The 25,703-nt window shown below is 58.5% G+C and overlaps 1 protein-coding gene across 3 annotated transcripts; it reads left to right on the top strand.

Moving 5' to 3' along the window:
• The first annotated feature begins 20 nt into the window (after positions 1–20).
• Positions 21–25,280, top strand: AKT2 (AKT serine/threonine kinase 2). Of its 3 annotated transcripts, XM_064503084.1 has the most exons (15): positions 21–266; positions 6,838–7,054; positions 13,407–13,547; positions 15,429–15,557; positions 15,761–15,872; positions 16,364–16,517; positions 17,201–17,332; positions 18,184–18,249; positions 18,929–18,997; positions 19,935–20,057; positions 20,589–20,717; positions 21,363–21,577; positions 21,899–21,986; positions 22,142–22,244; positions 22,701–25,280. In XM_064503084.1, exons 3-15 carry the CDS (start codon positions 13,502–13,504, stop codon positions 22,778–22,780), a joined length of 1,446 nt encoding a protein of 481 aa, XP_064359154.1. In that variant the 5' UTR covers positions 21–266; positions 6,838–7,054; positions 13,407–13,501; the 3' UTR covers positions 22,781–25,280. The 3 variants fall into 3 exon arrangements, with proteins under 3 accessions (XP_064359154.1, XP_064359153.1, XP_064359155.1); XM_064503083.1 differs by lacking the exon at positions 6,838–7,054; XM_064503085.1 differs by lacking the exons at positions 21–266; positions 6,838–7,054 and adding an exon at positions 7,874–11,440.
• Positions 25,281–25,703: the final 423 nt, after the last annotated feature.

Consider the following 25,703-nt stretch of genomic DNA (forward strand, 5'->3'; position numbering starts at 1 on the left):
GCTGCCCGCAGCCGCCGGGGGGCGCGTGCGCAGTCAGCGTCGCCGCGCAGCGCGTGCGCAGTGCGGCCTCGGGAGGCGAGTGGGGTCCTTCCCTCTGCGTCCCCCTTGCCCCCCCCGCCCGTCTCCGCTTCCTGCGTGCGTGGGCCCGGAGGGGGCGGGGTTTCCGGGAGCGCGGGCGCCGTCGGGCCTGATAAGGCGGAGCGGGGGGCCCCGCCGGGACCGGGATGAGCAACGGCAGCCGACCGGGTCTGCGGCGTCCATGACAGGTGAGGAGCCGGCACCGCTTCCCCCACTCCCCCCGCCGCGCGCAGTGGAGCCGCCCGCCCCCCGCTGGGCGCCGCGGGGACCGCACCACCCGCGCCCCCCGGGAGGGGTGTGGGGGCGGAGCTCCCCCGCGCTGCGGAGTGGGCCCGCTCGGCTCCTGAGGGGCGCCGCGGGGAGCGGGGCGCGGACCTCCCCCCCCAGCCCGGCCCGGAATGGGCCCGCCCGCCTCTGGCGGGGGGAAGAGGGATGCTGTGGAGAGCGAACCACCCGCCGCGGGGGGGGGCGGAGTCTGCGGACCTGAACTGGGGGAGAGGGGGCGACCGCGGGGGCTCTGCCACGGGGCTGGATTTGGGGGGGGCTTTTAGGCTTGGGGGGCTGTCTGGGGGCTCCGCCATGAGAGCGGTTAGGTTGGAGGGGGTCTCGCAGGCTGGGGGGCTCTGCCATGGCGGTTGGCTTTGGGGGGGGTCTTGCAGGTTGGAGAGGCTGTTTGGGGGCCTTTGGCATGGGGGAGGCGGGATTGGGGGGGCCTTGAAGGCTGGGGGGCTTCACCATGGGGTTGGCGTTGGACGGGGCAATTTTGGGAGACTCAGCCATGGGCTGCAGGCTTGGGGGAGGCTCCTTGCAGACATGTGGGGCTGGGTTGGGGGGCTTGCAGTCTTGGGGGGGCTCTTGTCTTAGAGGCAACTGGTTTGGGGGGGTCTTTGCAGGCTGGGGGGGCTTTGCCGTGAAGGAGATTGGACTGGGGGGCTCTTTGCAGGCTTGGGGGGCTGTTAGGGGACTCTGTCATATGGGGTCAGGTTGGGGGGCTCCTTGCAGGCTTGGGGAGGGGCAGTTGGGGGGCTCTGTCATGGGGGGGGACTAGGTTTGGGGGTTTGTAGCCTGGGGGGGGGTCTCTGCCATGGGGGGGGCCTGGCCTGGGGGGCTGTGCCGGGGCGTCGGGCTCCCTCCCCATCCGGGGAGGAGCGGTACTGTCCGACCCTCCTCTTCCCAGCGCTGGTACCGCTTCCTCTGGCGGGAGGCACCGTCCCGTCCCCGAGGTGCCGAGGGCCCGGGGCCGCTTCCCTCTCTCTAGGCAGCCCCGAAGCAGGAACGTGTGAGGGTTTCGTCTCCATTTAAACGCGGTAACAGCCTCTGCTTGGAGCAGCAGAGCTCCTGGAGCAGGGCCTGGCGGGCGCCTGACCCCCCTCGCCCTGCGACAAAGCCGCCCCTGCCTTTCCTTTCGCACTGCGGGAGGAAGGTGCGCGTGCTGCAGTTACTTCTCCCGTCGCTCCGCGCTTTGCTCCTCGAGGACCGGGCCGGGGCAGCGCCGTTTCTAGGGGAGCGCTGCACTTCTGGTGTGGTCTGGCACCTTGACGCTTTTGGAGAAGTGGCCTTTCTGCTGCTCATAGCTTCTTTGAAAGCGTTTGCTCCTCGCCATTCATCCACAGGACAGGATGTGCGCTGTGGCAGTTAGAGATGCAAATCTTTAAAGCTAGTCTTTGGCTTTGTTTTCAATTGGTATAAAGTGTTGTTAAGCGCTTAAACGCACCCAAACTGCGCAAGTTCTGTATTTTTATCTCTGTGCTCTGGTGTATGCCTGGAAACCACTCTTGTGGCTTCTATCTTGTGATCAGAATCCCTCGATTGCAAATATGGTTTTGTGTCAGTGGAGCAAAGCCATATAATAAACTGTGGCCCTTGCTAAAAATAGCCAAGTATAATGGTCAGGGCTTTGAAAACGCACTTATGTGCTGGCTTGCAAGTGGGTTCGGATGTAGGAGCAGGCATTCGACGGCCTCCGCTCGTTCCGGCTTCTCGTTTCTGCTGGGGGCTGCAGGCACATGCAGTCCCATCAGCGGGGTTGTATCGGGAATCGCAGCTCGTCACGCGCTCGTGGGGATGGCGAGGGTGCTGAAATGGGACTTTCCTGGGGTTTAGGAGATGAGAGGCAGAGTAAACAGTGAAGTTTTGCACTTCAGGCTGTTGGAAATTCCTGAACCATGATTCTTTCACTATCATAATTACCTTAAAATACAAGAAAACAGTGACAGGTTGTTTGTTTGTTTGTTTGCTTGTTTTTTAAATCAACAGTGCTTTTCATATTGTATTAGAGCTGTTGAAGGAGGCCTCTTCTCTTTAGGTGCTGAATATTCTTGGTATAAGCTTCAAATCCGTTTCGGAGGAGCTCATGGCCAGCTTCATACCACAAGCCTTGTCTCTGGGTTCAAGAGCCTCAGCTTGGCCAGATGCAGTAACTGCATAAAAGTATAACCAAGGGTCAGTTGTAAGTAATTGGGGGCCTTTACTTTTAATTTTTTTTTTCTTCTCCTTCATGAGCTTGTCGCATAACCCTGAGTCAAGCATCCTTATTTTCTCATTTTACGAGCAGGTATGAACTCCACCGTGGGGGGGGTGCCCAGCTCCCTGAGACCCTTTTGAAAGTGCACAGTGATTATGGCACTTAATAGCCCATCAGTTGGGGACTGTATGAGAAACTAAAACCTCGGACAAAGAGTTTAACAGGGAAAAATAACTGTAAAATATAAATGAAACAGTTTCTTCTGCACTTGGGACAGGGAATGCATTCAAGGTCGAATCTCTGCATTTCTCAGAGAAACGTGCGCTCCTTGTGCAGTGTGGAGGAAATCGTGGTTGATTTAAGTCCAAAGCACGCCATGAGGCTTTGCCGTAGGAACAGTGCGGGAGCATTCAAAGACCAGGGAATGAGTGGGAAAATAGATGCTTCATGTAAGCTGCGTGGTGTCGGCTGTTGGATCTCTTCGAGGTACCTGCTGCTCTCCGCTGTGTCCCTGCGGTCCTCAACGCGGCGTGCGCGCTGTGCGCTCCGGCTGAGCAAGCGGGTTGTTGGTGCCCATTTGTGCCAGCGTTGCCTTTCCGAAGGGATGCGAACGATGGCACCTGCTCGCGTGGTACCAGCGCTACCTGTGGTCACCTCTCGGTGGGACAGCCGCCCCAGCGCTACCCCGTCCCTCCTGCCCTCGACGTGACCGAGAAATAAGCTTTAGACAAACGTGCAGGGGCTTGCGGTAACTGCAGCAGATCCGAAATAATGGGTTTAGCTGCGCAATCCTCCTTCGAGCACTTCAGTCCTCGTTCTGCCCTTCCCGTTTCAGCGCAGCGCTGCAGCCGCTTCGTGTCTCAGCTGGGGTTTGGTGGAGGGGATGGGGTATTTTTGCTGTAGAGCCGCAGTTTGAGGCGATGGGAGGGTGTGGGACAGAGGTGGCAGCGGTTACGCTGCGCCGTGCTCTGGCCAGGACCGTGACCCACGGCAAATGCTGGAACGCGGGAGCTGTCGACACCGATCAGCCCTCGGTTCGTCAGCTCTAATGTTCGGCCCCGCCACGGTGGAGCAGGTGGCTGGTGGGGGCTCGTCGGCCGCCCAGCTTGGTGCCTCGCCTCTGCTGTTGAACAGGGGGAGGGAGAAGCCCTGATTCTTCCTAGTTTGGGGGCTGCGTCCGTGTCCGGAGTGCACGTGGGGGAGATCAGGTAGGGATCTTCTGCGTCCTCGTGGCAGCTTGTGAAATCTCCAGCTCTGGGATGGCCAGAAAGCTCCGGGTCCCAGCACCCGGCCCTCGAGTCTTCCAGTTGTTGGGAAAATCCCAAATCTGGGCTGTGAATCTGCACATCTGGGAATGTCCAGGTTTGGAGGTAAAGAGCGATACTCAGAGCTTGCTGGAAACAACACGTTTGCCTTGCTCTGATGCTTAATTCAAAGGTTCAGCCTACAGCGGCCTCCGCGTGCCACCGGCTCAGCCTACTCGGGCGCAATGGGAGCGTAGTTATCTGATAGACATCAGCGCTGAAAGAGGCAGGCAGCATTTAAGTTCCTGAAAAGCTGGCTTGGAAACGCACTGGCCCTGTAATGTGGCCAGTAAGAAATGACACATCTTCTGACTTGTCCCGGGCTGGATATTTTGCACATCAGTAATAAAGGTTAGGCAGGCTGCTGCAGTGTGTCACTTCCTGGCCCTGTTTACCTGGGCTAGGTGTTTTTAATCGACTGCTCGGCGATGGTGGTTGGGAATACATTCGGCTGGACTTGATGTGTGTCCTCGATGCAGTGGACAGCACAAAGCGTTAACTGGCACCTGTAGGGCAGCTCTTGTCTGCGTGCCATGAACAACGTAAATGTAATAGCATCCTCGTTTGGGAGGGCAGGATCTTCCCCTTGAAGGTGGGAAGCCAAGGCAGGGACTGGGCTGGGACTTGCGCTGCAAAGCTGGAAGTCCATTCCTGGGTCGTGCAGCCGTCGCCCTCAGTCTCGGGAGCGCGGAGGATGGCAGATTCGAGACTAACGGGAACTCTGGTTCTCCTTGTGTGGTGCTTTATCTCGGCCACACTTCCCCTTTCTAAAATAATACCGTGTGTTTAGCACCAAAGTGTTTGCATAGACGATTGGATTGAGGGCTCTCTGCTGGTAAACAGCGTCCTGCCAGAGCACGTGGTCCCTCTCCTCTGCAGCCAGAAATCCCTGGATGTTTGTGGCATTTAAAATTTGCCTTTTCAGCACCAAACGCACAATGGGCCGTGTTGAAACATGGGGATCGCTGCAGACAGCAGATGTGGTGGCTGCACCTCGTTGCACTCTGTTGTCTCTGCTCGCAGATTCGAGCCCTGCCCCAGCCTTGGCGTTGACCGTTCGCGTCGGCTCCGTCCCGCCGCTGCGGACAGTCCTGCTCTGCGCTTGTGCCTCGGTGGTGGTGCGGTCGTGACTTGGAGTTGGAGACAGGAGATCTCTTTGGCCTCGTTTCTGTGACCGGGCTGTCCTGTGCCGTTCCAGCCACGGTTTGCAGGGGCAGGACGGCGGCAGGTCAGCCCTTGCGTGGAGCTCCGGGGAGGAACCAATGCTCAAACCCCGGTTGCTGCTGTCCAGGCTCCGGACCGCTGTTTTAAATCACTGATGGACGCATTTGTGCCAGGAGGGCCGTGCACTGGGGCAGCCGCGATGTGTGTGCAGGGTCTCCTGCAGAGAGCTGGGAGTAACACCTGTAGAGTTGGTCATACCCAATTTCAGGCTTGCGCTTGAAACCCCTTAGCTTGGTTATTACTTATGCCCTCTTCAAGCAGGGCCTGGTTCTCCCTGCCTCTTCCTTCTGCAGCGATTACCGTGCACCTGAGGACACTTTCTCGGCACATCCCTTCAGCTGGCGCAGTGGTGGGATGGATTCGAGCAGGGGCACGTTGCTTTCAGCGATGTCTTTGTCTCCCAAAGCTAGTCGTGATGATTGAGCTCTGCTTCGTGATGGGGAGAGGGGCTGCCCCACCCCGTTCTCCTTTGAAGCTGTCATTAACGATCACGTTGAATGTCATTGCTGTGGTGATGCTCAGGTAAGCCATCAGTCATGGTGTCTGAAAGTTGTTAATGCAACTTTTCTTCTCCAAGGAGTTCGAAGGCAAATCTACCCAGTGTGCCTTGTTTCTTCCTCCTTTTACCAGTTGGTTTCAGTGTGTGCTTCTAGCGTGGAAAGAATTCTAAGTTTTAGCACTGAACTGCCTGCAGATTTCCAATTTAGGGGACTCGGTGCCTGTTTTTGTGCTACTTGGCACTTGTGCTTTGGCCCATTTCATGGGAGCTGTGTCTTAGAGCTGTGTGTCACATCAAACGTGCAGAAATCGGGTCTGTCGAGGTATCTGCAGCTCTGAAACACCAGCGAGAAGCAGACTTCTTGCAGTGCCTCTCGGACAGTTGCTTCAACCGGGAGACGTCGGTTCCTTGGGGTGTAGGTTGGCAGCGAGGTCCCTCCGCCTCGCTCTAGGGACGCGTGCGTCTGTCGTGCTGTGTGCCCGCAGGATCCGCCCGGCAGGGCTCGCGGGTGTTGCTCTAACAGGTAAAGAGAAGCCCGGAGTGAGCTGCATGGTGCCTTTTTCAGAGTAATTCCAGTAAATTAAATTGGTATTGAATAGCGTGAAGGAGCCCAGCCTGGAGGCAGATCAAAGCGGGAGGAGCGGTGCGTTCTGCTCGGTAGCTGCAGATAGGCTGTTTTCCACAGCCGTGAGTCACGGTGACCAGGCACCTCCGTACCAGGCGTCTCCCGACGCAGGTGGATGCAAGGCTCTTGCGTACCGGAGAGCCTGGAAGCTGAGAGCAAACAGCTCTGCGTCGCGCTGTCGGCCAGGCACACGCGAGTTTTTCCTCTCGGCGCAAACCTCCTTTTCGCGTGCTGATGTTGCAGCCGTTTGGCCAACGGCCGTGCGCGACGCTGCGGCGGCGCAGGATGTGGTGGCCGTGACGGAGCGTGCGGCGTTGGGGCTGGCTGGGCGCAGTTCCTCGCCGCATCGAGGGGCCGGGCCGAGGCTTGCAGCCTCGCTAGCCTTCTCCAGCCTTGCAGGACGCTTGTGTGCGTATGTGCATCTCGGCTTGTTTTTCCCCGGCCCTCTTTGCCCTTGCGTGCCCTGGTGTCCCAGCAGGCCAAAGAACTGGTAAATAGGTGCATTTTATTGCCTTCATGGAGAGTAAAATAAACTCCCGCTTGCACTGCGCAAGGAACAGCAGAAGAGGTTGCCGGGAGAGGGATGTCGGATATCGGACAATCCATTGGAATCACTTCTGCTTTATTAAACCTCTTGTTGTAGTAACTGCCAAGCCGCAGCGAGGAAGAGCTGAATCCGCCCATAAACACGCTCCCGACGGCCTGTCTGGTGCCCGCAGGGAGGAGCAGGGCCGTTTCCCGGGGCCCCGGGAGCAGCAGCCTTGCAGGGATCCGCGCCGGGCGCTGGCGAAACGCCGTCGAGAGCTCTCCTCTGTGGCCGGGAGACACCTCGAACCGGGAGCGACTGCGCGAGCCCCTTGGTGAGACCTTTACGTGTCTGAGAGCCAGAGCACGCCTGCCCGGTGCTTCGGGGTGCCACGGGGAGCAGGGCTAGTTCTGGGAAAGGAGGTGACCCAGCTTCAAAGATCTCCGCGCGGAGCTGGTGCTCGGCCGCTTCCTTTGCTTCTGCAGCCCCGTGCTGCGGGCCGCACGGGAGCTGCACCTAACTAGGCCGTTTCCACCCCAAACCCCGCTGGACTGGGGAGCGTGTCCCACTGGTGAGCTCGCTGCCTCCCATCTGCAGCACGTCCTGACGTGTGAACAGCTTTCACGTGCGCTTAGCCGAGTCCCCGGCTGGTCGACCGAGCGCTCTGCTGCCCCGCGCCGCGCTGATCCGAGCCCGGGGGAGGCCGCGAGGACCAGGCTCGGGGCTGCCTTCGCCCCAGCTGCCGGCTGAAAAAGGCGTTTTGGGCTTGCAGCCCTTTAGGGGAAGGGGTGGCGGTGGCACCGGCCGCCGGAGAGCATGCCCGGCCGGGCAGCCTCCGCTGCGCGAGGACTTTGCCCGGCTGCTCCGTGTTTTTGGTGCCTTCCTGAAGGAGAGGCCTCTTTTTGTAGGACAAAGCATTACCGCTTTGTGCTTGACAGTTCTTTTTTTTTTTTCTTTTTTTTTTTTAAGTCCTGTAGGTTAAGTGAATGTATTGACTTTGCAGGCCTTCAGCTAGGAAGCTGCGCTGCAGAGGAGAAATTGAATTCCTCGTCATCTGGAAGCAGCCGGGCTTCAGGCAGCAACAGCCGGTGAAGCTCTCTGACCTGGGTCTACACCACCGGAGCAGGTCGTTGTTGAAGGCATTTTTCAGCCTCAACTGCTGAGTTTATTTCCATGGCGACCGAGTTTCTTACCAGAGCCTGCAGGCAGTTTGGTGATTTATCCGTGGCAATTTTTTTGCAAGGCAGAAGTCGCCTGTAAATGCTGCTGCATTTTGGGGCATATTATATGGGTTCAGCGCCTCGCGCAAGACCTGCAAGGCGGCGTGCTCGCTTAGAGCCGAAACAGCGAGCAGAGGCGGGAGGAGGAGAGGGTCCATCACCTGCGCTTCGCCAAGCCGCGCGCTGCAGCTCTGCCACCGAGGCTTCTGCTGAAGCTTCCCTGCTCCGTTTTAACTCCGGGAGCCGTTTCACTTGTGACGGACACGTTTTTGCTGGGTGCTTGGCCAGGGCTGTCCTGTACCGTTAAATTCGGAGTGTCTTTCTGTTCTAGGTGGGGGGGTGTTTGGTGCGTGGTGGCATGGCTGAGCCTGGATAACGTGAGATGCGTACTGTTGGCCTTTGGATGGTTTCCAGGAGATTGGAGACGGGTTTTGTGCTGCAGTATGAGCTGACGCTGTTGTGACCCTAAAATACTGCGGACTCAGGAGACTACCTGTCAAATCGCTCCCTTGCGCCACTGTTTTTAGTAACCTTTAATGTGATTTTAAAGCCTATCTTGTGATCTGGTTTGTGGCGTGTCCGTTAGCAATAGTTCTGGTCTGGATCCCCAAATCCTTGTGGGATGCTGATTGCATTCGGTCTCACCCTCTGCCTCTTCAGGACAGCGCAGAAATTAATTCCAGCCACTTTCTGTGCCGCCTCTTCCAGAAAAGATGTCATCAGCCTCGGTCGCACATGCACGAAGGGAGCGATGCCTCTCGCTTGAAAACATCTTGTGCCACCCTGGCCTTTTCCATGCTTCTCTCTTGCAGCGATGTTTTTGTTTTGTTTCCCTTTTAATTACGCAGGCGAGCTGTTTGCCAGAGCCCCTGTCCGGGAGGGGACCTGTCCAGGGACCAGCTCGGCCGGGCGCTCGAGAGCTGGAGAAACGGTGGCTTGTTCCCATCTGAAAATCAATAGTCCAGTCCTGGCCGGGCGGCTCGCTGCTGGCCGACTCCTCGCTGTCGCGGGCTCCCGGCTCAGGGTTTTGGCCGTTTTGACGTGGCAGTAGCTCCGGGGTTTTTTTCAAAGCTTGGCCGAGGCTGGCGGTTGTTTGGCTGCTTCCCCCCATTTCCAGGCGCCGGAGGGTGCGGGCTGGCGGGTGCCCGAGGACGCGGAGCCGCTCGGCGTTTGGTGCTCGGTGCGGCTGCCCGGCCGGGGAGAGGCTTACAAAACCCCCGCGGGAATTTTGGGTGCGTGGGGCTTGTGCAGCCGTGCCTGGCGTTAGGTGGGGTCGGACCCGCTCGCGGGATTGGGCCGCAGAAACCGCTGCGCGTCAACGCTCTCCGTGGGCTCGCTGTGCGCGCGAGCACGGGCGCAAGCCCTGGGCTTCGACACAGAGGCTTGTTAGTGATCAGTCTGAGACCGCAAACTCCTTGGGGAGGGAGCCTTAAACGGCTTCAGATTTGGAGCCCCCAGGTCCTGGGGGAGCCTGGCCGGCGGTGCTGCCTGTTCGGGTGCTGCGGTTCAGGACGTGACCGGCGCCCCGGCCCGCCTCGTTCGTGCGTGGCCCGCAGTATTAACGCACATCCGCCGTCACCGCTGCCCTGTGCTCGTACTTGGCTCGGCGGGGCTGGGGGTGTGGGCCGCTCTGCGGCTGGCAGAGAGGTGCTGGGGGAGTAGATTGGGTTTCAGCAGCATTAAAAAAAGCTATCGGATGCCTTACAAGCTTCTGGAAGTGCAGCTGTATTCTCCCGTCTTGGTTTTTTTGTTGGTTTTTTTTTTTTTGGCTGCAGGTATAACTAGGACCAGGTGTAATTTTTTGCATTCCCCAAAGGGAGATAAGCCGGCAGCGCAGGAACAGTTAAGCTTTCCACCTGTGTTTTGGACACGGTCATGATGGTTTAAATGCAAGATCCAGACGGGTTAAATGCTGTCTTACGACCTCGCGGTGTTTGTGTTGCCGCCGTCAGAAGGGTTTTGGTGTGCGCCTGGTGAACTAGTGAAGATCCGGCCAGCTCTTGCTCCGGGCGCTCCCTGAGCATCCCTGGGCTCCCCGAGGGCTCCCTCCTCGCCGCCGCGGCTTTTGGGGATCTCTCCAGCCCGCCCGGAGAGCGGACGCTGTTACTACGTCCGGCGTCTTTGTTGAACCTTTAGCACGATGTGTCCGTGAGCACAACCCGATTGCAACACCCCGCTTTGTTTGCTGAATTCCGTGTGCCGTTGCTTAGCGTGCAGCGGCAGTTTGGTATAAACTCGCCGGCTGCCAACAGCGGAGTCCCCCGTCCCCGGTCTCTGTCTGCCGTTACGCGCTGGCAGTGGCCGTAGGTCGAAATCCTCTTCCCCAGGTGGGCCGGGCGCGTTCGCCGCTCTCATGCCCGGGGTGTGCAGGGGGGGTCGCGGATGCTGTATTTGCCCGGGGCTGGGTTGTTTGTTTTCTGTTTGTGTATCTTAATTGCAAACAAAGTGCTCCTTGCTGTTCTGCCGCGTTTGGTAACGCTCTGCCGGGGGAAACCCAGCAGCGAGAGCGCCGGGTCCGAACTTGGAGCCAGGAATGGGGATCCTCGGGGTTTGCATCGTTCTCCCGGGCTCAGTTGAGCCATAAGCAAATTGCTTAGCGGTTTTTGCTTTCAAAGGGCTTTGTAAGTGCATTGGAGAGTTCCCCCAGAAGCCAAAGACAACAGGAGTTTTATTTATTTATTTTATTCCCTGTGTACAGCGATGCAAATAACACGTGCCCTAGAGCAACGTACTTTGATTCCCCAGCACTTGCGATTGCCAGAGCCGTTTCCCGCGCCTGCAGCCCCCGGGCTGTGCGGCAGTGCCCAGCGCTGAGGCTTCATCTGCAGGTCTGGTTTGGTTTTACTCGGGAATCCGAGCCGGCTTCTCCGCTGCGGCGGGACCCCATTTATGATGGGGTCAAAGCGCGTTCTTCCCCTCGTGACCTTCAGTGTTAGTCGTGATGCTCGCGTGCGGTTTTCTCAGGTGTCGGGGAAGCCGATGGGAAGGCGCTTTCCAAAATGGACCGTAAGTGAACGGTTCGGCCCGCTGGACAGATGAGCGGGGGGAGCAGCAGCAAGGGAGGAGCCGTCCCCTGCTCCCCCTGCTCCGCCTGCCCTCGCGTGCCGGGACGAAGCGGGCGAAGCTCTGTACCGCGTCGCCAGCGGCTTCCCAGGGGAAAGCGTCGGGATTTGAGGGTACTTGAGCCGATTTGGAGAGCTGGCAAGGGGAGAAGGTCTGTGACGCCAAGGAATTCTTGGCGAGCCGTGCGGCTCTTTCGCTGAATGGGCTGGAGCTTTTCGCTGGAGCAGCCGCAGCAACAGTTGCTCCCGCTCGCGGTTCCCGGGAGCCCGAGCAAACAGCCAGGCCGTGACATTTCACCCGTTGCTTCCCTTCCTCTCCCCGCCTCCCCCGAATAAGTCCCCACTGGAAACATCCCCGTCCCCGGCGGCGGCGCGGCAGAGAGCAGCCCGGCGAAGCAGGATGTGCGTGCAGCCTCGCGCGGGGAGGGAGCCCTAAAGGTGAGACTTAGACAGGGAAGTTGTTTGGAGACAGCAGGTTGCGGGTGAAACAACTGAGGTTTTAAATTGGTCGGGAGGTCTGGGAGTTACAGGTGCTGGGTCGGATCCAAAGCGCTTGCGCTAAGCTACCACGGAGGGATCCACGAGCTAGCGAGGGCCCGATGGGAGAGCGCTGTGCCCGCGGAAGCGCGGTTTGGCGCTTGCAGCATGTTCGTCTCGAGTCTCATGTTCCTGCCCGTACGTGGTGGATTCGGCTGTTCCCGTTCTCCTGCTCCATGTCCCGTCTTCAGTGCCAGCCTGGTTTGTGTAGGCAAGGGGGGATGTTGCTAGAAAGCCTGAAATCCTGTGCTCGGAGGAGCACGGCTAGCGGGCAGAGGGTTCCCGGAGCGGTTGTCCCGGGGTGGGAGGACCTGTAAGTCTTTGTCCCGATGTTTCCTGCTCCGCTGTCGTGGCATGTCACGCTGCGTTCAAGCCAAAGGCGGGTGTAAGCGAGTGGGTCGGGCAGGCAGGAGCGAGCCCAAGGTGACTTTGGGGAACCCGGAGGAGGTGGCACCGCGCTCAATCTCCGGGTGTCCAGCGAATTAAGATGCTGGGAAGTCTGGGGCCTGCGGTGCTGCTTGTGTTTACCTTCCCACGCCGTCTCTTGGCTACGCACCGTGCGTTTTGTCCTTGCGTCAACTCGGGAAGCACCCTTTAACGGGCTTGAGCAGGATCGCTGGGGCCCAGTGCAGCCCTGCTGCTCAGTTTTCCCACCCTCTCTGCAGCTTCGCAAAAAGCCGCAAGGCAAAAGCGGGGCTGCCCTGGAAGGGGGGGTGCCGCATCTCGTAGCCAGGGCCGAAATCCTGCCCGGGAGCTGTGCCGCGGGTAGCCGCTGGACGCGATGGAGCGGCGGGCCCTTTGCAGAGCCTTTCAGGAGACAGCTCCCTGCTTAGGGAGCTTGCTGCGGGCTTTACCGCGCATTCCGGGGCAGATAATCCCTTCCGGCCGCGGCCTTGTATGCCGGGACCGTGCGGCCGGGACGGGGGCACGCTCCCCGCGCTCGGCTCCCTGTCGCCGGCTGCGTCCCGGCTGCGCTGTGTGCAGAGCCCGTTTTTCCCTTGTCCCTCTCTGGTGGTGGTTTTGGGCTGGCTCTGCCCCAGGAGTTAATCCCGTCAGGTGACTCTGATTAATTTTTCTCTAGCTGTTTGTTTTGTAAGGGATCTCGCCTGTGGTGTGCGTGTGTTTTCCCCAGCAGCGTCTTTGATCTGAGCATGTGCAATTAGTGCTTCTTATCTCCCAAGGCTTTTTATCATTTGTGATGGTAGTGCACAGTGTTGTGGCGAGATAACGGTGAAAGGGACATTTAAAATAGAGGTGTAAACACCTGGGCGGTTCTGAGCAGATAGCCGGAGGCCGGGGGCTCCACGTCCATCCTTTCAGCTCCAGGTGCACTTGTAGACATGCTGCCTGGTTATTTTTGACTTGTGTTTATGGAAACCAGCTCTGCTGCAGTGGGGGAGTTTTTAATCGTCGCGTGGGGGTGGCTTCACGCTGAAGCTGGCTGCCTCCCCTTGCCAGCGTGAAAGCTGCTGCTCCGCTGCGGGCTGGCGTAGGTTGCTCGGCAGAAGCGTGTGCAGACCTGGCGCGTACCTGCGTGTCCAGGTGAGGCCCTGCGTGAGTCCTCCCACCTGCGCCGTCGCTGCAGAAGATGTCTTGGGCAGGAGAGCGTCTCTCGGAGTACATCCCTGCCGTGCAAGAAGAGCGGGGGGGTCTAGCAGTGCCGGCGTGAATCCAGGCATCCCGTGCTCCCGGTGGAGCTGCTCTCGGCATGGAGCCGATCGGAAAGCTCTTACCAAGTTGAAGCGGCAGCTTCATCTTGCCGTAGCAAGGATGGAAGGGCAGGCAGAAGCTGTGAAACCCTGGAGGAGCTCTGCCGGCTGCACCCGGGCTGTTGTCAGACCTCGCAAGCTCTTCTTTTCTCCCGCAGGTTGTGTCTCCTCGCACAGCTCCTCCCGCAGCTGGTGGCATTAGCTGGTCCCCAGGTCCTGCTGCGGAAAGGAGGGGAGAGCCCGTGGCACCATCATGAACGAAGTCTCGGTCATCAAGGAGGGCTGGCTGCACAAGAGAGGTAAGGAGAAATCCCCCGCTGCACAAGAGCAGGACGCTGCTGCTTCCCCGAGGCCCGGCCAGCTCAGCAGTGGCTGGGAAGCCGGCTTTGCTCGGCGGTGGCACCTCTCCAAGCCCAGGTCACTGCGGGGAATCCTGTGCTGCAGCTGCCGCTGGAAAAGGAGAGCTCCGGTTTCGAGTTACCGGTGATTTAACCTTTCACAAGCGCAAGTGCGGGGGGCTCCCCTCTCCCCCCGGGCAAATCCATCCCTTCCCTCCCCCAAATAGGGCATGTGGAAGGCAACTCAGACACGTTGGGATGCCACGGATAGGCAGGAAAGGGGCAGCCTGCAGCACCACAGGGCTCCCCTTCCAGGCTTTGTGTGTGCCAGCGCCTTGCTGCCTGATATCCATGGCCTGATCCAGAGCCTGGGAAGCGTTTGGAGGAAGCTCTCATCCGCTCCTGGCTCAGCCTGGCAGCTCGGCGCGAGGAGCATCTCTGCTGTGTTGGTGCTTGGCAAGGTCTGGTCTGTGCCGCGAGCGAATGCTCCAGCAGCACTCGTTTTTGCCTTAGGTGTGGGAACCCAGAAGACAATCTGCAGGTGTCCTGCAAACCTTTTAGCCTGCCCGGAGGTGCGGCTTGTAACGCAGCCCACAGAGCAGCGGCTGGTGAAACGGCACGAGCAGCAGCCGCGTTTCACGCTAGCCCGGGTACAGCTTGCGCTGTGGCACGCTGCCCTGCATCCCTGATGAGACCCCCAGAGAGACCTTTTATTTTTAGTGTTCACAGAATATTGGGAGCACCGAGGCATTGTAGCAGCTGCGTGCGTGTGGGGTTTTATTTTTAGCAGTGTTGAAGGTGGCTCTATTTTTCCTTTCCTTGCTGAGGGCGTTTTGCAAAAGGAGCTGGCAGAGGGGCAGGTCTAAAAGCTGTCTTCCTCCAGTGGGCTTTCTCCAGCCCGCTTCCCCAGCAGCCCAGCCACAGCCAGATAGACCCGTGCCCGTGTTCCCCGTGCCGGGGGGCTAGCAGATTCCTCCTTCCCGCAGACAAATATAACCGGCAGCAGGAGGGGGAGGTGAGGGGGTGAAGCCAGGCCTCTGCTCGATGCTATTTCTGTACCTGCAGTGCTGTGCTGAGTTGCCAGCAGCCTTGCCTTGCTGCGGTGCTCTACAGAGGCTAGTTTGGGGTGATTTTGGAGCTTTCAGAGAAGGCCTGGGGAAATGCAAAGCTGTGCTCTGTGCTGTGCCCCTCGCTGCGAGGCCACAGCTGCCAGGGGAAGGGACCCAGAGTGTGAATCCTGGGATCTGCCTTTCTTTGGGCTAACTTAACACTTGAGCCTACCTTTGCTTCCTTTTCATGCCTCTCTTAAGTGACAGTAGTTAGTGGCTTTATGGGGAGTTCCAAGGGCTGGAAATAGCATAAGGATTTCCGTTATTTCCAAATAGCATAAAGGAAAATAGCCACCTAATTCTCCATCAGAGTCCTCTCAGCAGTGGCACCAGCTGTGCCCTCACGGCGGGGAAGGTCCTTCTTGTGCAGTGTCTGCCCTAGTTGCTGAAGGCCCCTGCAACACCCCGCTCCCTCTGCCAGCTCCTCGGGGGTGGATGTCTGGTGGGCTGCAGGACTTGGAGAACACATGGGTTCTTTTTTAATAGTCTTTTAAGTCATTTGGAGAGAATCCAGTCACTGGAATGCACCTGAGCAGTGCTGTGTGTGAGCGAGGGGTGAGAACGTGTGGCCATGGTTGTCCCTGAATCAGCCCATGGCTGTGAACGACAAAGGCAGAGAGAGCAGAGCGGCAGCTCCCACCTTCCTGGAGCAACACCTCAGTCCACCAGCGATGAGAAGCGTTTTGGTGGCTGGGGCAGGCCCTCACCTTGGCCCACCTCTCCTCTGTTGCAGGAGAATACATTAAAACGTGGCGTCCCAGGTATTTCCTCCTGAAGAGTGATGGTTCCTTCATCGGCTACAAGGAGAGGCCCGAGACGTCTGATCACAGCTTGCCACCGCTGAACAACTTCTCAGTAGCAGGTGCGTCAGCCGTGTTCAGCGCTCTCGATGCGCGTGAGCGCACGGTGACAAGCCGGCATTGAACGGAGACTCCCGAGGGTTCAGAAGGGTCGGCTGGGTGGTGGTCTCAGCCCCGGTGTCCTTGGGGGACCTGCTCCCTGGAGGCAGGGGGAGGGCACGGTCTCTCTGGTCCCAAACCACCCCCTGCCTCTCTACCCTCCCAGAGTGCCAGCTGATGAAGACGGAGCGGCCCCGGCCCAACACTTTTGTCATTCGATGCTTGCAGTGGACAACAGTCATTGAAAGGACCTTTCACGTGGACTCTCCGGAAGAGCGGTAGGCACGGCTCTGCCCATGGGTGGGCAGGAAGCAGGGCTCCTTCCCCCGGCGATTCTTGGCATCAGGCTCCCTCTCTTCCTCCCCAGGCAGGGAATAGTCAGAACGGCCCCTTCCTTTGGGAACAAGGTGTCCTTGCCCTGGGAAGAGGGCGTTTTGTGCCACCTAGCCTTCAGAGAGAAGGGGAGGGGAAAAAGAAAAAGAAAAAAAAAAAAAATAAATAAAAAAGAACGGTTTCTCTGTTAATTACAAAACCCGTGGAAGTGACAAATAGCGAATTGTGTTGGCTGTAGCCCAGGAAGAGCTCAGGGCCCTGAAATCCGTTGGCTGCGAATCCGTCTACCTGCTGCAGAAGGCTGAAGGCAGGGTGTGGTTCTCCTTGTAGCGACACGATCCCCAGCACCTCCCCGTCCCGTGCCCTTCCCGAGCTCATGTCTGCGCCGCCACGAGCAAAGCGCAGCAGTGCCTTACCGAGCCCGTTTTCTCCTTAGAGAAGAGTGGATGCGAGCCATTCAGACTGTAGCAAACAGCTTAAAGAACCAGGAGCCGGAAGTAGACACGATGGATTATAAGTGTGGTTCCCCTAATGACAGCACGGGAGCGGAAGAGATGGAAGTGGCAGTGAGCAAGACGCGTGCAAAAGCAGTAAGGCCCTCGGAGCGTGGCCCTTTTTGGGGGGGTGGGATGCCTCCAGCGGGTGCTTTGCCACTGAGTCAGCCTGGAAAAATTAAGAAACCCGCCTCTGGGAGTTCCTGAAGTACAGCCGTGAGCGCGTGGAGGCCCCAAGGAGGCCTCGTCTGGAACAACGCTGCTAGTCAAGGGCCCTCGTTCAGGGAAGGTGAGCTGAAATTCCCCAGGCTGGAGGGTGGCAGGTGGGGGTGGATGACGTGATCTGCAGCCGTCCTTTACGCTCCTGCTGTCCTGAATACGCTCTTGGCACGAAGCCTGCTCCCGCTGTAGCCAGCTGCGGAGCAGGTTGTTATGTTGGCACGGGAGCAAGCAAGAACCTGTGCGATTGCTCCATACTGGGAGGCGATGGGTTGTGACCAAATGGCGAGGGAGAGACGACTGCTGTGCGGTGCTGATGTGCGGCTCCGGCACCGAGGGGCTGAGGTGCTACTTCTGTTCAGTTTTGGTCTGGGCCTGGTGCTGCCTTTCCAGTGGGACGAACCTCAGCCCAGCGGTGTTCATTCCTAACTCCGTTACCATGATAATTGGAGGTGAAATAGATCTAAGCTTTCAACTGAACAGCTTGTGAGAACTGTCCCGTCTCAGATCCCATTTGCGCACACTGTGAACTCTCATCTCCATCTTGTCTTTCTTCCCAGACGATGAATGATTTTGATTACCTGAAGCTCCTGGGAAAAGGCACTTTTGGAAAAGTCATCTTAGTGCGGGAAAAGGCCACTGGACGCTATTACGCGATGAAGATCCTACGGAAAGAGGTCATCATTGCGAAAGTATGTGTCGAGCAGAGGCTGGGGGTGGGGGGAGAGTTGGTGGGGCTTAGGGGATTGCTTTCAAAACATGTTTCCTAAGATGCCAAATGATTGCCAGCTCATGATTTGTTATAAATGTCAGGGGATTCCAAGAACTATTCTTATTTCAAAACTGCAAGCGTGTGTTGTAATGTACAGTTAGGTAACATTGCGTGTTCTGTTTTGTGTATGGTGCTCTTTCTCTTTTGTGTTTTTTTCATTCACTCACCTTTATCTGGGGTGTGTTGCCATGTAGTTTACTTGGGCTCCTACCCAAGCCTTTTGCAGTCCCCTTAACTATTGAGAAAGGCAAAGACGAGACCTGCCTTTGGAGGTCTGATTTGGGGCTAGCAGTGGGGATTCAGTGCCCTTCCACAGCAAGGACAGACGCATTCTCCTACAGCTGATCCACTTGACTCGGAAAGAATCTCGGAGCTCTGCAGCACAGAGGGCTGCGGGAATGCCACAGACACGAGGTGGGGGACAAAGATGAGGCAGAGCTGCTCTGTGCAAAGGTTGGCCCCTTGTCTAGGCTGAGCCTGGGGCTGGTCACCAGTGCTAGCTGTGCTGTGGAGACATTCCCTTTCGGTTGCGTACGCACGGCAGTGATTCACACTGCTTGGGCAGATATCAGGGCTTTAACACTTTACCCAGTTGTGGATGGTGTTCTCATCCCAGTACTGATTTCTTCTGGTCATCGCTGGAATGTTTAGCAGCTGATGTATCAGCTGTGTCAGTGAATTCTCTGATTACCCAGAAATGGGGGGTTGAGTAGCTTTGAATGGAAAGGTGCAGCCCTCACTTTCTCTTCCTTTTGCCCCTTCCTCATGCAGGATGAAGTGGCGCACACAGTTACGGAGAGCCGAGTGCTGCAGAACACCCGGCACCCGTTCCTGACAGTAAGTGTGGCTGGTGGTCAGTGGCCTTGAGGGAGCGATGGCCCGCGTCTCACAAAAGCCATCCCCAGAGCAGGGAGGGGACGCACGCTAGGATGTCTGGCACGACTGAAAAGACTCTTTTTGATGTCGTGTCGTCTCTGACGGTGTGGTCTGGTCGTGAGCAGCCCTCCCCTCTTGTCCCCATGTGAGGCCTTTGGGATATGGTCTGTTAGGCCTCCAGCTTGCAGAAACCCTCCCTGTGCTGGGCCCCTTGCTGACAGCTGTTAGAAGGAGGCCCTCTCCCGTGCAAGGTGTGATTCAGTCCCTTACACAGAGGGAGCCCTGCCCACCGCTATCAGAAGGCTCTTGGGGGCTGCTGGGGAAGTGGCAGGAATTGAAGTGCAGCTCTGGCTTTGCTGTGGTCCTTCTGCCCCGGAGAGCACCCAGACTTTGATCAGACCAAAGGTCCTGTTTGCTCAGTGTCCCAGGTCTGACAGCGGCTTCCGGCCACAGATGCTTAGGAAGAGAGTGCTAGAGCAGGGCAAGTATAGAGCGCGCTTCCTCCATTTATCCTCCTGGCCGCTGGCGAGCTGCCAGAGCTGCAGCCCGCATAACCACATTTTCCTCTTTACAGTACCTCTAGAAATGCAAAGCCATGCAGCCCTCCGGTGCAGTTTCTCGGAGACTTTTTCTGTTGCAGGCGCTGAAATACGCCTTCCAGACAAACGACCGTCTGTGCTTTGTCATGGAATACGCCAATGGAGGAGAGGTGAGATCTTCCATGCGGCGTGGTAGGAGGCTGCAAGCGAGACCAGTCAGACCTGGGGAGGGGCAGGCTGGGGGGACCAGATGCTTCACCTGAGCTTCAAAGGATGATGTCTGCAAGCAGTGGCTGAATTTCTGTTCTCAGCTCATTTGTAGCAAGTTTATTCTTGGACGTTGCTGCGAGAATGGCATTTCACTTCCACAGACCTTCCCCCCCCACCTTAGTGATTCCCCTGCGTATTTATAGCCAACAGTCAAATCCCTTATTGGCACGTATTTTGCAAGGTCGAACATGCTGCTGTCCTCCAGCCTGTTCCCTGCCCAGCTCTGTGTTCCCGCTTCCTCCCTGCAGGCGCTCTCTGCTCAGAGCTCAGCTTTCCTGCGCTCGATATTGCAGACAAGGCTGTTCCTATTACAAACAAGCCATCCAGGTGAGGAGCCAGGACCCTTGGGCTCTGTGCTTACATCGCCGCCCCATCCTCCCCCCCGTGTATCGGTCACCGTAGGATCCTGCTCGCAGGGCTGACCTGTTTGTCCGAGGTGGCGCGATGGCCCTGGCAGCGATCGTTGGCTGATGGCTAGTTTGCCTGCTGCGTCGAGTTCCGCCCTGGGATCACTTCCAGCGTTATTTTTCCGCCTCATAATGTGCTTTTCTTGCTAAGGGAAACACAGATGATGGCACAGCACTGATTGTGCCCCCGTGTTTGTGAATCTCTCTCGATTGTGCATATAAAGCAAAGCATTATGTTCTCCTTGAGTGTGTGTGCGCCATTCTTGCCAGCAGCGGGGGTCTGTAAATATTTTGAATGTTCAAGGCAAGGAGCTTAGGACACATATGACCGCATTATCTGCGTACTCAGAGCTGCTGAGAGCGATTAGCCCTGGTTTTGCTGTTTTAAGCACTTGCTGACAGGCTACTGTTCTGTTTTCTTTTCCTCAAGCTGTTTTTCCACCTCTCAAGAGAGCGTGTGTTCACAGAGGACCGGGCCCGTTTCTATGGTGCAGAAATAGTGTCTGCTTTGGAGTATCTGCACTCCAGGGACGTGGTGTACAGAGACATAAAGGTACCACCAAGGCAGGAGCAATGTTGATGAACAGCAGCTTTATTCATGTCTGTGGTGACAGTTTTAATTTTCATGGGACCATGTTCTGGGGTACAGAGTCATTCTCAGCTCCAGTTGGAGTCAGCTCTCTAAAACTCCTGAAAATCATGCTAACAGGCCTCAAAGGATTTCCACTGATGAAACACTGTGATTAACTTACGTGGGCTGCCACGTTCCCCTTCTGCACATCTTGGGCAACGGGGAGCGGTCAGTCAGCTTCTCTCTAGGTGGGGCTGGGGATGTGTTTGGATGTATTGGAGCAGGAGGGAGGACGAAGGATCAGCCCAAAGCTCGGAGCTGGAGTTCAGCTCCATCAGAGAGAGCTTTGCTCTCTGAACTCACCAAGGTGAGGCGTAACCACTGTGCCCAGCCCTGGGGATTCACCGAGACCCGTATGCCCTGTGGAGTGTTTCAGAAGCATTAATCTGAACGTATTCTCACGCTCTAAGTTCAGTGCTCAGGTCCGAACCACTCTGCACATCTGCCTTTCAGCTCGAAAACCTCATGCTGGATAAAGATGGCCACATCAAGATCACAGACTTCGGGCTCTGCAAGGAAGGCATCACAGATGGAGCCACCATGAAAACCTTCTGCGGCACACCGGAGTACCTGGCACCAGAGGTAGTCAGAGCTCTTCTGTGTCCTGCTGTAGCAAGGCTCTCATCAAAACCAGAGCCCTGTTGTGGTGTCAAAGGAGACATCTTGCCCACAGACCTGACAGGCTAGAGGAGTTGTGACAAATGTATTGTACAGAGAGTGTTGCCCAAAGTGTGCTGGTTTTCCTGTGCTGGCTGTTGCTGTTTGTCCCTGCTGCTGTTGTGAGAGCCCAGGAAGCGGCTAAGCCTGCAGGCTGTGGGCGGCTGGAGCATCACCCTGCTTGTGGGGTGGCAGGGACCTGAGCTGCTCCTCCGGGTGCTCCTGGTTCCAGCCTCTTCCAGGAGAACTCCTGTAGCTCAGTTTTCCTGGACACTGTCAGCCTTTTCTTGAATCCGAGGTGGGAACAAATGATGGAAGAAAGCTGTTTTCTTGAAGGCTATTCCAAAGGCCTGAGATTCTGACTTTTCAGCGGGGCTTTTAAAGGACAAGCCCTACTTTCATTAGAGTAGTGGATGTAGTGGGGTGATTGTATTTAGAGAAGTGGGTTTACAGAAACCCTTCCCTTTGGCCACCGGCACTTCAGCAGGTTGGCTGTTCCTGCATTCGTGTTGCTGCCAGTTCTGCTCCCTGGGGGCTCACAAGCTCCCTCCCCTCCTCTTCCCCACCCAGGTCCTGGAGGACAACGACTATGGACGTGCTGTGGACTGGTGGGGCCTGGGCGTTGTCATGTATGAAATGATGTGTGGTCGGCTCCCCTTCTACAACCAGGACCACGAACGCCTCTTTGAGCTGATCCTTATGGAAGAGATCCGCTTTCCCCGGACCCTGAGCCCTGAGGCCAAGTCCCTGCTGGCTGGGCTGCTCAAGAAGGATCCCAAGCAGAGGTGAGGGTCTGCCGAGCAGAGCTGGCCGCGGGGGTCCCTGATGCTCTACATCAGCAGAGCTCCCATCCACCCCAGGCAGAGATTCTTGGCCCTGATGCAGTGCTCAAAGTTCGGGTGCAGTCGCTTCAGTGGAAGCAATTAGGTTAAGGCAACTGAAAAACTGCTTTGGGGCGTGTTCTGAGCCCACCTGAGCTCTGAAGCTAACCCTGTTTGCTGAAATCATCCTAAATCAAGTTTGAATCGTGCCCTTAGTTAACCTGGAGCAGGCAGGCAGGACTGCAGCGTTACCACCAGTAGAGACATGCATCTCTGTGCCCACAGGCTAGGGGGAGGTCCCAATGATGCCAAGGAGGTGATGGAGCATCGCTTCTTCGCTGCAATCAACTGGCAGGACGTGGTTCAGAAAAAGGTAAGGGAAGGAATCGCGACCGCTGTAAAGGGACTAAATGGCAGCAGTGGTTTGGTCGATGCGAGGGCACTATGCAGCGGGGTGAGCTTGTGACCGTCTGGAAGTGAATTCATCCATGGTGCTGCGTGTTGAGCCTGGCATTTCTTCTTCCTCAGCTGGTTCCTCCGTTCAAGCCGCAAGTAACGTCCGAAATCGATACGCGGTACTTTGACGATGAGTTCACCGCACAGTCCATCACCATCACCCCACCAGATCGATGTGAGTGCTCGAGGATGCCCCAGCCAGGCCGAAAGCCAGGGCAGCCTCGTAGGGCTGCTGCTTGGGTGACATGTCCGGCGCGTTCCCAGCTCTGGGTTTAGTTCAGCTATGTCGCCTACATCCCTTCCCCTCGTGCCAGCAGGCATCTCCAAAGGCCTGGGGCAGGTACATCCCTGTGACCCTGTGCTCAGCCTGGGTGTTGTGGCTGCAGCACCTTTCTAAGAGCTCAGGGTCCCTGTCGCTGTGTGAGCATGGCACGAGGGACCCTGGGTGCTTCCCAGGCAGCTCTTGGTCGTCCCAGCTGGCATCTCTGCTGCCGCCCAGCTCCTCCTCCCTCCTTCGCCTTGGAGGATGCAGCGCGGAGGGAAGGAGGGAGCGGGGAAGCCTCGCAAATGCACCAAGAGGCTTCAGCAGCCCCCTCCCCTTCTAACGCCTCTCCTGTCCCCTGCTTTGCAGATGACAACATGGGCTCACTGGAAAACGACCAGCGGACGCACTTCCCCCAGTTCTCGTACTCTGCCAGCATACGGGAATAACCGGCAGTGTTTCTGTGGCGGGGACTCGGGCTCCAAGGAGGGGAGGACGTTTTTGGGTTTGGTCACGTGGATTTCTCTTCAGTGCTATAGTCCCTGGGACGCCGGGGCGGTGGGGATGCGGCCCCAGCCGCCCGTGCTCCAGCTCGCAGGCATCGTGCCGCGCGGCAAGAACGGCGGCGTTGCCTCTTGGAAGCCATACTGCTGCAAACAAAGTGCTCTTTCTACACGGCTCCAGCTGGCACCACGCTGTGCCTCGTTCCCTAGCCTAGGACTGCTTTTATTTTATTTTATTACTTTTTTAAACTCCTAGAAGTGCTCCAACGCTTTTTGAGTGACCACCCCCCACAGAGCACCCCTCCGTGGCCTTTCTCCCTGGAAACGTTGCTGGCCCCCGTGCCCAGTCGGCCCTGCTGGGAGCGATGGGCTCTCGCCCCAACGCTGGCATCTCGAACCCAGAAAGGGAGGTTTGAGGAGACAAATCCTGTGGAACTGAAACCTCTCGCAGCTGAATCACAAGGAGTAACTTCCGTTTCCTCGCGGTATTTCTGCTGGACACGACCCGATGCTGGAGCGGGGCTGCCCCGGGCAGGGGGTGGTGACCCCCAGCCCCCAGACTCCAGGGGAGGTGGGGCAGCTCCGCAGGGGCAGGACGCTGACGTCGTGCTGCGAGTGCACAGCCACGGTGCCTGTCTGTCCTTGGCCTCTTCAATCTTCACAGCTCTTCTCTACACTTGGCCCCCGTGGGGGACCCGCAGAGACTGCAAAACACACATCACGCCCCAAAATCCGTGCCTCGGAGGGGGACCGCCTCTTCCCCCGCACGAGTTCCCCCTCTTGCCGGAGCCAGCCGGGCGCTGGGGGACGGCCCTGTCCTTTCCGCAGAGAGGCGAGGAGGACGGGGGGGGGGGGCAGCCCTGCTGCCTGTCGCCTCCCGCGAGGATCGCCGGTGTCGGAGGGGAGCGGGCCCACACAGGGCGAGAACCCCTCGAAGACGCAGACGATTGTAAAAGCAATAGTTTTTCTTCCGTTGCCTTAAAGCGAGGTGCTGCCAGGAGCCGGGCGGCACAGCTGCACGCGGGGTCCCTGCTGTCACAGCAGGCCGGCGCAGGACCCCCGTCCCCGCCACCAGCCCGGGGGGCAGCCGCCCTTCCCTCCTGCATCCCCCTCCTTGCGGAAAGGCTCGATGGTGTGGGGCCGGGATCCTGGCTGGGACCCGCGGGCACCCCGCTCGCCTGGTGGTGGGGCGCAGCCGCGGGGAGGGCTTCCTTCCCCGGCAGCTCTGGCAAACGGTGCTTTTGCCCAAATGCAAGAGCCGTTGATCCCCGCCGGCGGCGTTGCCGAGGGACAGTTGTTTTTTACCAAGCGAGTGCCGGCGGGGGGGACGGCGGGGTCCCCCCTCTGTAAACCTCTCCACTGCCAGCGTCAGGATTGACTTTCTTCTCGCGCAGCTCCATTGCCGGCAATGGATCTGCGCCGAACAGACAGACCCGGCACTCGGGGCCTCGTGCCGCACGCGTGGTCCTCGCCCACGGCGCGTTTCAATAAGGAGGCTGCGGCCTGTCTGCGTGCCAGCGCTGCGCACGCACACCGGTGCATGCTTGCATGTGCATGCACTGCCACGTGTGCGAGTGCATGCACCGGTGTGCTCACGTGCATGTACTGGTGTCGGCTGGGTGCATCCTTGGGGCGCTGGGGACAGGCCGTGCCGACGCGCGGGTGACGGTGCTCCCCATGCACCGCTGCACTGGCACAGCTCGCTCGCTCTGGAGCCCTCGGAGCTCACGCGGCCAAATCGCTCCTCTCCCAAAGGAGACGCAGACGGGGCAGGGCTGCCCATGTCCTCTGGCTCTTGGCATCGCCCGCGGACGTGTCGGGCTGCGACAAGCTGGACTTGCCGCCCGCCGCATGCTGGGGCAGCCGGGCCGGGACCGTGACTTCTCGCTGGCTGCGTCTCTCGGGGCAGCATCGCGCCGTGCACGGGCGTCCAGGCCGCGGAGGCATCCGGCTGCGGTTCTTGTGTGACTTCAAGGCGGGATCCTGCACCCGGTGCCTTTTCCCGCAGCCCCCAGAGCAGCTGATGAGCCTCGTCCCTCCCGGCCGGGGCTGGGCTCCCGCGTCCCCCCGCATCGCCCTCCGCGGAGCCCGGCCAGCGGCGCCCCACGGCCGGGGCTTTTTCCTTTGTCTTTTCAAGCAGGGAGGAATCGAGGCGACAACTTGCTTTTTCTTACTTAGTTTCTAGTTGTCCGAATGGAGTCGCATTAACTTAAAATACCGACGCGGCGAGCGGGGCCGGGGGTGCTCCGGCCGGGCCGCTGCCCGGAGCGCGCTGCCGCGGTGCCGGTCCCGGGAGACGAGACCCTGTAAGATACGTCGTGAGATTCGGTGTTTTGGCTTCCCCCGGCGCGGTGAGACGCTGCAGCACCCGGCACCCGGCCGGCTGCTTTCACCCGCCCTCGTATTTGTACGGTACAAGCAATAAAATGGATTTTTTTTGGAGGAATCAGGCTGTTTTCCTCCTTCCTCTGCCCCTGATCATGGTGGGGCCTGGCTGCTCGGGGCTGATGGGCTGTGCTGGTCCCAGCTGCCCCCACTAATGAGGCTTTAATTAACCTTGTGGGGAGGGGCGAAGGGGGTGTTGCTTCCTGCCCTGCTCTGGGCAGTTTGGGCCATGCTGGGGAAACCCATCCCCTGCTGCGAGCTGTGAAGCTCCCCGGCTGCGGTCCCGGGGGGCCCAGGCGTCCTGGGCCATGGCTGTGGTCACTGCTGGGCGCGGGGGCAGCGGGGAGGGCAGGGGGCACCGGCTCGGGGCGTCCCAGCCCGGGCTGGAACCGGAGGCAACGCTGGAGCCCGGGGAGGCTGCGGAGAGCCCCGGGCCCCCGAGAGGTGCGTGTGGGTGGGGGGCCCCGGGGGGGGGGTCCCGGAC

The sequence above is a fragment of the Dromaius novaehollandiae genome, chromosome 34 (assembly GCF_036370855.1).
Source record: "Dromaius novaehollandiae isolate bDroNov1 chromosome 34, bDroNov1.hap1, whole genome shotgun sequence".
In the NCBI taxonomy this organism is placed as follows: domain Eukaryota; kingdom Metazoa; phylum Chordata; class Aves; order Casuariiformes; family Dromaiidae; genus Dromaius; species Dromaius novaehollandiae.